At 37.7% G+C, this 12,808-nt stretch overlaps 1 protein-coding gene across 1 annotated transcript; it reads right to left on the bottom strand.

Moving 5' to 3' along the window:
* Positions 1–3,349: 3,349 nt before the first annotated feature.
* On the bottom strand, positions 3,350–4,460 carry LOC130743879 (uncharacterized). Its single transcript, XM_057596099.1, has 2 exons — positions 4,445–4,460; positions 3,350–4,362 (listed from the first exon to the last, which is right to left on the bottom strand). Exons 1-2 carry the CDS (start codon positions 4,458–4,460, stop codon positions 3,350–3,352), a joined length of 1,029 nt encoding a protein of 342 aa, XP_057452082.1.
* Between the last annotated feature and the right edge of the window lie 8,348 nt (positions 4,461–12,808).

The following is a 12,808-nucleotide window of genomic DNA, read 5'->3' as shown; positions in this document are numbered from 1 at the left end:
AACACGCATAATTATTACCACACAACATAGCTGGACTACTACTTGTAAGGTTCAAACTCATCATATCGTTTATCATGTTTTGAATGATAACAATTTCAAGGGTATAAATGAAATACTAAAAATTTCATATATTGTGTATTTCAAGAAATATCATGTCTTATCATCCATACCCGTTATGTGTACTGTCCAAGCAAAAATGCAAAATCTGCAAGACAGTTCAAATCCTGAAGAGGTGGCCAAAGTCAATTGTCTAGTCACAAGACCATCTGAGGAAAGAAGACCATCTGAGGAAAGAAGACCATCTAAGGAAAGAAGACAATCTAAAGCAAGAGGACCTTCTAAAGGATCAAAGAAAGTTTATCCAACGGAGCAAGCTGCGAAGTCTACAGATTAAGCGTCATCTTCATATTTGGAAATATCTTAGACTACTTGGTGAAGAAGAGTTCAAGGATCAAGCCAAACAGGACAAGCTAAAGCATGGAAGAAATTTCAGTGCATCATCTGAAGCCACTGTGAAATGAGGAAGAAGAAGAAAGAGTGATAAAGCTTGAGATAGACAGTTCAAGTCATAAGCATGGAAGCACTTCCATGGGATCATCGTCGTTAACTGATCAAGCTAGTAGAAATGAAGCCAAAGACAAGTCTCGCCAAACAGTTCAAGTTAAAGCGTGAAAGGATTTTCACGGCCTCATCATTAAACTGTTCAGACAAGGAGAAGGAAAGTCAAAGCTTAAGCCAGACAGTCAAAGCAAAGGCGTGAAAGATATTTCATGGCATCATCACAAACTGTCCGAAGAAAGAGCTAGACTGTTCAGACTACACTATGCAAAGTTTCATTCGTTCGATGACTACCGTTCGATGGGTACTGTCATCATCTTACCGTTCAGGACAACGAACCGGGAAAATTCAAATTGAAAATATCTTCTGATCAAAAAGGGGACTTGTCAAATCAGCTTAGAGAAGAAGCAAAGAAGCTCACGTGATTTCTATCTCTACACACTCTACAATGCACGAATTACAATGTTGTCATAAAAGTACAAAAAGGAAGAGAGAGAAAGTACCACTTTGAGCAAAAAGTCAAGGGGAGCAGGTACAAGATATTTAATGCTCAAGAAAAGAGCTTTTGGAGCAACAGTTAGAAAATTGAAAGGCTCTCAATGTGCCAACACATCACTATCCACTAGAAGCCTTTAAGATATAAAAGGAAGACTTGAAGACTTGTAAGTGTGAGAGAGAGTGCAGCACAATGTAGCTAAAGAGAAGAAAAGAATGGAGAAATCACTTAGCATTCCAGCCATCCTTCATTTCAAGTGATCTTCATCCTTCGAAGAAAAGCTAAGAGTCAAACACTTCTTCTTCTCAACCAAGTAATAGAGAACCAATCTTCGAATCCTCTCCAAGTACTTAGCACTCAAAGTATTGAGCTTAAGAGTTATATCTTAGAAAGAGAGCACAGATCCAAAAGAGTCAAATCCTCTCTTAAGTCTCTCCAGATCTAGAACACAAAGTTTTCTAAGAGTCAAATCTGTCCCAAACACTTTGTAGTTCAATTGAGCCGAACTGTCTACCTCACTCTTTTAAGAAGAGATCATGTAGAAGAAAAACATCTTGCAAAAGATTGTTTTAGGAGAAGTCCTAATAATACTTGTAAGGAGGCGTCCTGATAATACGTGGGAGGAGTCCTGTAGAATACTTGGAGAAGTCCCTGATAATACTTGTGGGAGGAGTCCTGTAGAATACTTGGAGAAGTCCGTGATAATACGTGGGATGAGTCATGTAGAATACTTGGAGAAGTCCGTGATAATACTTGTGGGATGAGTCCTGTAGAATACTTGGAGAAGTTCATGATAATACTTAGAGAAGTCATGTCTAATACTTGTATTGGAGAAGTCCTTGAAACTTGCTAGTGAAAATCTTTGTGGTAGCCAAGTACTGGACGTAGCCCAATCGTTTAGGGTGAACCAGTATAAATCTCTGTGTGTGTTGATCGTTTGCTTAACTCTTATTATATTTCCGCTGCACTAAACAGTTTACGAAAAGTTTTCAAGAACTAATATTCTTTTCAAAAGCAGGACCGTACGATCTCGCCTGACAGAACGATTGCAAAAATAATTTCAAACTTATAATCGTTTTGAAAACCAAGTTTTTAAGTGCACACAATTCAACCCCCCTTCTTGTGTGCATTATGTTTTTATCACTACTATCTTCGAATTTTATAGCCTTGCATAAGTTTTTCCATTCCTATGTTAAGGCTTTGTTTGGTTGGGTGGAAGGAAAATAGGAAGGAAAGAAAACACGGAAACCGAGGAGTGAATTAAGACTAAGGTATAGTCTTAATTCATCCATCGGTTTCCGTGTTTTCTTTCCTCCCACTTTCCTTTCACCTAACCAAACATAGCCTAAAGTTGTTACTAAACGTGTTGTCAGAGGTTTGTGCTATGGTGAAAACCGATGTTTCTGAATAATAAAGCTATCATTTTACTGTTCAGCCGTTGAAATCTTGTCTGACACAGCCAAAGAACCGGGATAATAATATCACAAGCTATTAGTATTTTCATTCTAAGCACAAGTATATTAGGACACAACAAAAAATAAAATATGTTTCTTAAATGTACTACAACATGAAATTAAAATTAAAATACCTTCGAATAAGATTTGTACAAATAATCAACTTTAGCAGTAACATATCCAATATATCTGCTATGGACATTAAGACTAAAACATACTAAATTCAGCTTTTACATTTACATTAAATACATTATATGTTGTTCTGTGCAAAATATATCGGATACAAAATATATCATACGAAAAAGTTGATGTCCTATAACACAATGCATTTTCACGTCCAACATTTATAATTCAAAGGTCTGTACTCCAGTTCTAATTAAGTTTGCGTAACCAATATTTAATATATATAAAAGTATTTCAACTGGGTTGTGAAAATACAGTACCATAACACTGGTAGGCTAAGTATTATACATGTAATGAAGTATGCATAAATAATTAAAACTCACTTACCCAAAGTTTGAGATTAGGCTTGACTAAAGTTTATCAAAAACCTCTTTGTATACTACATTCCTTGTCAACCTAGAGATTGATCCATCTTCATCTAAAATCAAGATTTTTAAACCTTTCCTTGACTTGACTCTTGAAAGAGCAACATATAACTGCCCATGAGTAAACACTGGTTTAGGAAAATATAATCCAACATGAGAAAGGGTCTGGCCTTGACTTTTGTTAATTGTCATAGCAAAGCATAATGATATTGAGAATTGTCTTCGGACAAATTTAAACGGCAAACCGGAATCAGTAGGTACTCAATCCATTCTAGATATAAGAACTTTCTCACCTAACTGTTTTCCAGACACAACATTGGCAACAATAACATTTTTCCCAAGTCTTTGACAATCATTCTTGTCCTGTTACATAGTCCACCGGCTTGGTCAATATTACGCAATAACATAATCGGAACACCTACTTTCAAAATCAGCTTGTGATTTGGTATACCTGAACATTTAATATTGTTGAGGAACTCACTTGTGAACCATTCAGCTTCAACCTCGGAGTCTTCATCTGACCTGCAAGTAGTATCACAACTCAAATATTCTTTTACCTCCCCTGGGATTTGACAGAGCATTTCATTGTTAATAACTTCCACACTTTCTAAAGTAGGAGCCAAAATAGCCCTTTCTTCAAAAAAATTGTAATTATTTTGATTCAAATTTTGCAACATAGAAGGGTAAGCCAAGTCCATTAAACTTTGAATTGGATTGACTGAATCAAGAATAAGAAGGTCGTCAGGTATCTGAATAGTAGAATCCCCATCATCGGTTCTATTCAAATTTCCATCACCAATGTCCAATAGCCAATCAGCAAACTTGTTGATTTCATTATTTTCATCAACAGAATTAGCACATTGGAGCCTCATATTTTTGGTCAGTTTAAAAACATGACACTGCTTCCACATGTATGATGAATTAATTGTGGCATCAACAATATCACATCGACTACCTTTCTGAATAACCGACAGAATTTGTCTAAAATCTCCCTCCAAAACAACAACCTTACCACCAAAAGGCATGCCACTTTGAACATTTGTGTGTGACTTCATTATGTCATTTAAGGTGCGGTCCAATGCTTCAAAACAAAAACGGTTCAGCATTGGTGCTTCGTCCCATATTATTAAACTTGTTTTCTCCAGCAACTCAGCTTTCAAAGAGCCTTGCGGGACATTGCAAGTTGAAGTCTCTTTTATAGATATTGGAATAGAAAATCTAGAGTGTGCGGTCCTTCCCCCAGGTAGAAGTAAAGAAGCAATACCACTTGAAGCAACATTTAACACAATCAAGCCTTGAGCTCTAACTGTAGCCGACAAAGTATTCCACAAGAAAGTTTTACCAGTACCTCCAAATCCGTATAGGAAAAAAAAAACCTCCAGATTTACCTAATATCGCCCTCATAATTGATTTGTATATATCATGTTGTTCATTGGTCAAGGACTTGAGAAATTATTGATGCAAATCTTCCATTTCAACCTTGTCATAATTCAATTCATCTGCCACAAATTTGTTCTCAAATTGACAGCCATAAAAAAAGACCAGATATGGTAAGGACGGAAATTTTTTTCAAGACCTGCCATTTCTATGCAGGAGTTTCTCCAATTCTTTTAAAGACCTGCCATTCCTATGCAGGAGACACCTTGAACAACATCCATCATCAAAACCTAGTAAGGTTCTTAAAGGCTTCATTCTCATCATCACTAAAACATTCCATTAGGAATAAAGGCAATTTTATCCTTTCAAGGATATTTCTTGAAGGTTTGTTTCGAACCTTCAATTTTTATAGAGATTAAATTTTTTCACCATGTTGTGCCATATCTCAGTATTGTTTGTTTATGAGCTTCTTTTGAATGGAATAATCTTGACCTCTTGCTGCCATTCGAACTAGCTCATGTTTGGACACTTTTGTAAAGCATCTTGATTTCACTACATCCACTAAGCTCACCTTGGCTACACCTAGAAAGAATATTTCATGAAATTTCCACTTAGAGTTGGTATTCACTTATGAATTGAATCATGTGGAAATGTTGTAAATCAAGTAAAATTATTTTTTGGGTAAAGAACTAGAGAAAACATTCACTTTTACGTTTCCATCAATGGCTAAGTCCCCACATTCGATTTGATACCACTAAATTTAGTGAACTTAAGCACTTTCCAAACTCCAAGAAAATCAGAGTGTAAAATGTTTTCAAGAAAGGCTAGAACTAAATAAGCTTGGTTTGTAAACCGTATATCAAATACATGCCCAGTAAGTACTTGTTCAACCACTTGGGTGATGTTTTGATGTCCCTGTGTTATTTTGTCTTATCCTCTTGTTAGAAGTCCTACATTGGCTAGAGATAGGGCATATATAGCCTTTATAAAGGGTAGTGCAAACCTCAACTCTCGAGCTTGCTTTTGTGGTTGAGTATAGGCCTCCAAATTTCTAATATGGTATCAGAGTCTATCCTAAATCAATTTGTTGTTGTGGAGACCTCTCATATTTGGGGCACCCATTGTTTTTTATTTCACGTTCCAGGTTGTTCAGTCCTGAACGTGAAAGGATGTGTTAGAAGTCCTACATTGGCTAAAGATAGAGCATAGATAGTCTTTATAAGGGTAGTGGAAACCTCAACTCTTGAGCTAGCTTTTGGGTTGAGTTAGGTCTCCCTAATTCTAATATGGTATTAGGCCTACCTAATTCTAATATGGTATCAGAGTCTGTCCTAGATCTATTTGTTGTTGTGGAGACCTCTCATATTTGGGGCACTCGTTGTTGTTGATTCCACGTTCTAGGTTGTTCAGTCATGGACGTGAGGGAGTGTGTTAGAAGTTAGAAGTTTTACATTGACAAGTGATAGAGCATAGATAGCATTTATAAGGGTAGTAGTGCAAACCTTACTCTTAAGCTAATTTTTGTGATTGAGTATAGCTCTCCAAATTTCTATAGCTCTATAACGGATCAATATCAATATTTTGTTTCCTATTCACCATGATAGATTCAGCATTGTCCATTTGAGGTTGATTTCGAGCCACCTCTATAGGCTCATTTCGAGATAACCCCACAAGTCGGGCTGGAGGTTGAATTTGATTCAAATTGACCACTTGAGACCATATGGAGGTGCTCCAAACATATCAACAATTTTTCTCATTTGTCTAGCCAACATTTCAGAATTGTTTTTAGTAATTTAATTTGGATGGAAGGTTTAAACATATAGCACTTGTTTACTGAGCAAGCTTATTAACTTTCATTATTATATATTCTCACCCATTTATTGTCTCAAAGAGTAGATAGCAGTGTTCCACATTCCATTAGAAGGTGCATGACCTAAAGGTAAGGACAACTGGACAACTCATTCTACTATTTTGAGTCTAAACATAGTTAAAACTCCCCAATTAAGTTCAACAATGGAACTTGTCCGAAAGTTTGCATGGTAGTTGTGCAAGTGGCGGAACATAGTAGGGACAGAGGAGTGTCATGGCCTAGGGGTGTCCACCGGTCGGGTTCGGTCGGTTTCGGGCCCAAAAAGCTCCACCGACCGAACCCGCATGGCATAAGACTGGGCCCGTAACCGACCATGAGATGTGTCGGTTTGGATCGGTTTCGGGTTGGTCGGGTAACGGGCGGGTCGGGTCGGTTACACAGGTTTTGCAGAGACCCTAATTTCATGAACATAGAACCCTACTTTCAGTAAGATGAACATAGTCAGAACCCTAATTTTTCAGTAAGATGAACATAAACCAAACCAAGAACAAAATCGATGTCAGATCAGATCCGGAGAGAACGATTCCATTGCTTTCCTCATGCGAAATAGATTGTTCACTTCGTCCTTGCGATTTCACATCAGAATCGATGGTAACGAAGATGAACAGACTATTTCGGATTAGAGAAGCATGGAGGATGAAGCATGCAGGTGCACTGTGGTGGTGGAGTGGCTAGGGTTTGAGATGTGTGAGGAGATTCTGAGATGTGTGATGGAGATGTCGAAGTGGCGGCAGAGTGGAGGAGGAGGAGAAGGGTGGTGGCGGGAGGATGAGGAGAAGCGTGGTGGCGGCGCAGTGGATGGCGGCGCAGAGGATGAGGAGAAGGGTGGTGGTGGCGGCGGCTGGTCTGAGAGAGAGAGAGCAGAAGTTGAGAGAAGAAGAGAATGAGAGTTTAGAGGTTGAGAGAGAGAGAGAGGTTGGGACGGCGGGTTTGGGAGGGTGAGGGAACTAGGTTTAGAGTATTTATGTGGGTGGGGTAATGGGCTAGGGTTTGCTGAAGCCTTTTTTTTCCCTCCCCTCACCACACACAATGGGCTGGGCCGCTGGAACCTCCTTTTTTTTTTTATCCCTAATCGGTCGGGTCGGTCGGTTTAGAACCCAGACCGACCCCGACCGAACCAGACCGGTTAAAACCGGTTTTTTTAAATTGCCAGACCCGATAACCGACCCGGCCCGCCCGAAAAGCCTTTTTTTTGCCACGGGCCGGTCGGGTTCGGTCGGCCAAAAAAATTTTGGACAGGCCGATGGCCCCCAAACCTTAAAATAAATTCTTATATGGTGTATATAATATAAAAAAATTTATATAAATTAATTATATACTTAAGGTGCAAACCACAGTTATAGGGTTCGAACCCCCTCCAATGGTATTTTGAGAAATAGTTTTACATTATTATTCTCTTACCTAGCATTATTATCCACAGTTATAGGGTTCGAACCCCCTCCAATGGTATTATACTTTAGCATTTTGTGGGGACTAAAAATGCTTTTAAGCCTTTAATTTACAAAATTAATTAAAAAATAATAAATAATAAAAATTTTATCACCTCCATCCATCTTCATCTTCTCCCCCTTTCTTCATCTTCTTCCCTTCGTCTCACCTGAATCTATGCTCTCTCTCACAACAATGTTCCTGATCTTTCTTCGGACCTTGCTCTGTCTCTGCCTCTCTCTTTGGCAGGCCATGCACCTTCTTCTTCTTCATGTGAATGAGTAGATCTTGTGGCCCTCAACAACTCAAAGGTCGAATCTTTGGAAGAGTTTGGAGGTGAGGGAACCCAGATTGAGAGAAAACCCATTTCTGATTATGTCCTATCACAAGATCATAAGTTTTATCTTCCTCACGTCCCGTCCGACCTCCTTCTCCTTCTGTTTCTCCCCATTTTCATTTTGGCTTAAATCTCCCTTTTATTTTCTTTTCTTGATGAATCAAATCGTTTTTGGAATTTGTCCAATTGAAACTTGCAAAGTCTTCTCTAACTCTTTGTGTTCCTAATTTTATGAATTTATTCTTCGATTCATTGTTATGGATGGTTTTTGCATATTGGGGTTTTGCTTTTTCTCCTTATATGCTGACTCGTTCATTCGCGCGGACGGTGCGACCATGAAAATTAATTGTTGATCTGGTCAAGAAACAAGGTGGTGGCTTTTCCCAACATTTATGTTTTTTATTTTGAATTTGTTTGTACTGATTATGGAAGAATGCAGATGAAGACTATGGGGATGAAAGATGATATATTTTATTCTGGGTTTTCTGGAGACACTGATGAAGATGTGAATTTTTTCTGGGTTTTCCAGAAAACGTTACTTTTTGGATGAAAAATGAAAGGGGACCGAAAATGTTAACGGAGGGTAACGTTGGGGACTAGGAATGATATTTTCAAAGTTTAAGGACTTTTTTTGCATTTTAGCATTTCATGGGGACTAAAAATGCTTTTAAGCCATTATCTATGTACAAGTGCGATAAATTTCTCCATAAAAACAATCATAAAAGAATAAATCCTTTTTTCAAGAGAAAAATTGTAGAATAATAAAATCAAATAAAAATTGTTAAATGACGAAGATATATATGGAGAGAATACAAAATTGAGAAGCAAGTTGTTAAAAGGGTTAATCTTCATATTAGTCTATGTCTTTGAGTCCCCGTTTGAACTATAAGTCACTCCCCGGAAAAAATACAAAAAAGGATCCTCTCATTTGTAAAGTGTTTGGAGCAGGTCCTCGCCGGAGCACGGAGCGGGACTTAGTTCAGACGGTGACTCAAAGACATAGATTAATATGAGGATTAACCCTTTTTAAAATATTAACCTAACTTATAATAAATTTTTAATATTCATATTATATGAATTAATTTAATATTTGATTTTATTTATGAACATTTGTGTGTATTACTAATAAAAAATATTTTAATTTATGTTTTTTTTAAAAGCAAAATAATATATATAGATAAAGGCACAATCTTGATAAAGATTATAAAGTACAAAATCCCAACAAGTCGCAATCTATAACATAGATTGAACAAAAACCAACCACGAAGATTAAACCTGAAGAATCAAAAAGCCCCGAAAAGACCCATCAAACACCATACAAGATCCCAACAACCAAAAACTCTACCAACAAAAGCTTCAATCCAAACACCACCCAAAAAAACCTTTAAAAAAAAAGTCAATCTGCCAACCACCGTGAAAGGCCCCCTTCAGCAGCGACAAACGGCAACAAGTTCAACCAAAAATGGATCCTATCAAGCCATGTAAAACCACCAGAAACAGGGACCCAAAGCACCCACCAGCAACTTGACCTCAATGGAAGCGGCAGTTGCATAACAACCCTTCAAAGCGACCCCGACCAAGCAAAACCCACAAAAAGCGAACATGGGAAAACCCCACGAAACGAAAAGAGCACAGGCTCAACCAAACGGGAACATCTCAGCTGTAACTCAGGAACTGAAAAGCAACATAGGCTCAACCAAAACGGAACTCCTCAGCAGCAACTTAGGAGATGATAAGCAATATAGGCTCAACCAAAAGGGAACACCTCAGTTGCAACACACTGAGAAACAACACAAGCTCAACCAAGCGGGAACACCTCAACTTCAACTCAACCCCGCAAAGCATCCTCACACCGCGCATAACAAACACACCCAACAACAAAAAGGGTACCAAGCAGATTTGAAGGACAACACTCAACTTGGCAAGACCCAAGAGCAAAACCAGCTGCCGTCGGACCTGCCGTCATCCTTGGACCTACATGAGAGACGAAACGATGAACCCAACAAGGACCTAGAGGTAGATTAGAGAACTACCCACAAACACAGCTCTGGTGCGGGCGAAGCCACAAACCTAGGCGGATCTGCTAGAGAAGCACGACCCATGAAACCAGAAGAGGACGGAAGCAGGAGATTTGGCAAGGACGAAAAACATGAACCCAACAACGACCCAGCGGCGAATCGGCAACAGAAAAGATGGGCACAACCAGAGGAGGTGGCGAAGGGGACAACAAATGGTGGCGCCGGCAAAGGGAGAGAACAACAGATCCGTGCAAATGAGAGAGATGAAACGAAAGAGGACCAGACCAGCAAGAAAGACGAAATCTGAGAAGAGACTCAGGGTAAACGAGAGAGGACCAGCTATAGAGATGGCGGCGCGACGGCGGGATGAAGAAGGATCCACCGCCGCCGCGCCTTGGTGGGAGACATATTGAAAACCCTAGCAGACGATAGAATTGGGTCTGCAAGAAACAAACAAATATATTTATGTTTTTTTTATAGACAAATGTTAGTTGTTAATTATTGTTAGTAAATTAGTTCCTTCACCAGGTTTCAATTCTGACATTTCACCGTTCAATACTTTCATTTCCCTTTATTTTAATTTATATATTGAAATCTTATTTCGGCCCCCCGAAATGTTTTTTCCTAGCTCCTCCACCGACTTGTAGCCATTATTGGATTCAAATAGATTGCTTGAAGCATTTTTAAGATCTTAGGTTCTCAAATGGTGTTTCATTCCTTGTCCCACCAATATAATTATATTGTGTCATGTTAATTAAAAACACTCATGTAATTATGATATAAATGTCATAATAATGCATTGTTTTGACTTACATGACATTATTTCGTTAATTGGAACATAGAATGAAACACTATTTGGGAAGTGAGATCTCTATCTCTCTTATCAATCTAAACTTTATCAAATGATACTGTTATACTGCCCCAATGCCCCTAGTATAAAAATAACCATGGCCACCCCCACGTTACTGTCCCTATCCACCGAGAGCCATGCGGACATAATGAGGAAAGAATCATACTGCGCACCTCTCAGTTATCATGTCCCTCCTCTCCTTTTAAAGAGGCTCAACAGTCGTTCTTCATATACTATTTTTACTCTCTCACTATGCAGGTTCGTACATGACCCTCGACCCTCGTTAATCAGAACACAATTTGTTATTTTTGTACCAAATTTATGAACCTTCTACTTTTCTGTGAAAGATATATAAGAGATCTAGTAACACACATGTTCCTAAACCAAATAATATGAAAAACAAAATCCAGAATAATTAAGTACGAGTGCATGTCGACGTGTTTTTATTTTACTTATGGACATATTCAAAGTTCAAACAAGAAAAGAGAGGAAGAATGATGGTGGGAAACCGGGAAAAAACAGGAGAACAAACGGTACATAAAATAAAAGTGACCAAACAATATGTCCTTGTGGGAAGAGTTCCACTTTGTCTTTAGTTTTGGCATCTCATGGAGCAATTTTAATTGTATTTAATATATGAATAGTTTATTAAATATATGCATTATGTAAGTATAAGGGAATGAAAGCAATATATATATGGACAAATCAGAATTAGTTTGCAGTAAACTTATTTGGGATATATGGACAAATCAGAATTAGTTTGCAGTAAACTTATTTGGGATCTTGTTTTGAATGCTATGTCATGAAAACGAAATTGACAAGAGTGGGCCGGCTAGTACACCCTTTTTAACCTATTTGCCACCAGTACCAAGTGTTTTGATTTAGTTTAGGCTAGAAAATAAGCACATTATGGAATCAGACCATAAGATCACTTACATTCATTTTTATGGAGGTTTTATACCGCCTTAAAGTGTGGAATTAATATTTTTTTTATTTCTCACATAGTGGTCATTAAAATTCATCACAAAAATAAATGTCAAAGAGTATTCGCCATTATCTGTAATCTATCGGACTATTTAATTTACAATATCAATGGAGAAACCGCCAAATTATGTTTATATGAATATGATTTTCTTATGACTCCCAACTTCATGAGATGTGGTTTACATGTCCAATATTAATTTATGCAAACGGGGAATAAAAAGTGGAAGAACATATATATTTTCTGTAAGAGACGTGCCTGAAATTATTTTTTAAGAATGTATTGTTAAATCCAATGTTTTGAGTTTCATGACCACCTCTCGCATCCTGATCAAGTGATTTTTGCCACTTATGCCTTGATCCATAATTCACCAAAGCATGCCTCTAGTTTAACCATAAAACTAAATATTTTTAACATCATATGCTAAGAATTATTATCGAAGGTGAGTAATTCTTGCTTGCATGAGCATATAGTACTGTATAACGTGGTTGTTACGTCATCCCGTCTTTTAATGAGACTGAGAGAGTTTGATCATGCTTTAGTGGAATTATATTGAGTTCATTTCATGTAAGGTGTTTACCGGTCAGTGTGAACACTTGTTACGATGATATTAGTCACTGTTATCAGCGGTGGATATCCTGCACTTAAAGAAGTTTATAATAAGCTTATAAAAGAATAGTAATTAATTATATGTATGCATCCACTTTTTTGACCGATATTCAATCGACGCACATTTTAGTAGCGATTTTTAATTGTGTCTCCATTGATCTCGCTAAGTCGAATATCAAGGTATAATTATTACACTTATATATTTGATTAATCATGTTATTGACATTATACTCACATAATAATTGCTTTGTGCATGGTAAAGTATTCATAACCAATCAAAT

This window comes from Lotus japonicus, chromosome 3 (assembly GCF_012489685.1).
Source record: "Lotus japonicus ecotype B-129 chromosome 3, LjGifu_v1.2".
NCBI classification, from domain to species: domain Eukaryota; kingdom Viridiplantae; phylum Streptophyta; class Magnoliopsida; order Fabales; family Fabaceae; genus Lotus; species Lotus japonicus.
Note: the sequence above shows the minus strand (reverse complement) of the source record. Positions and strands in the feature narration are given on the sequence as shown.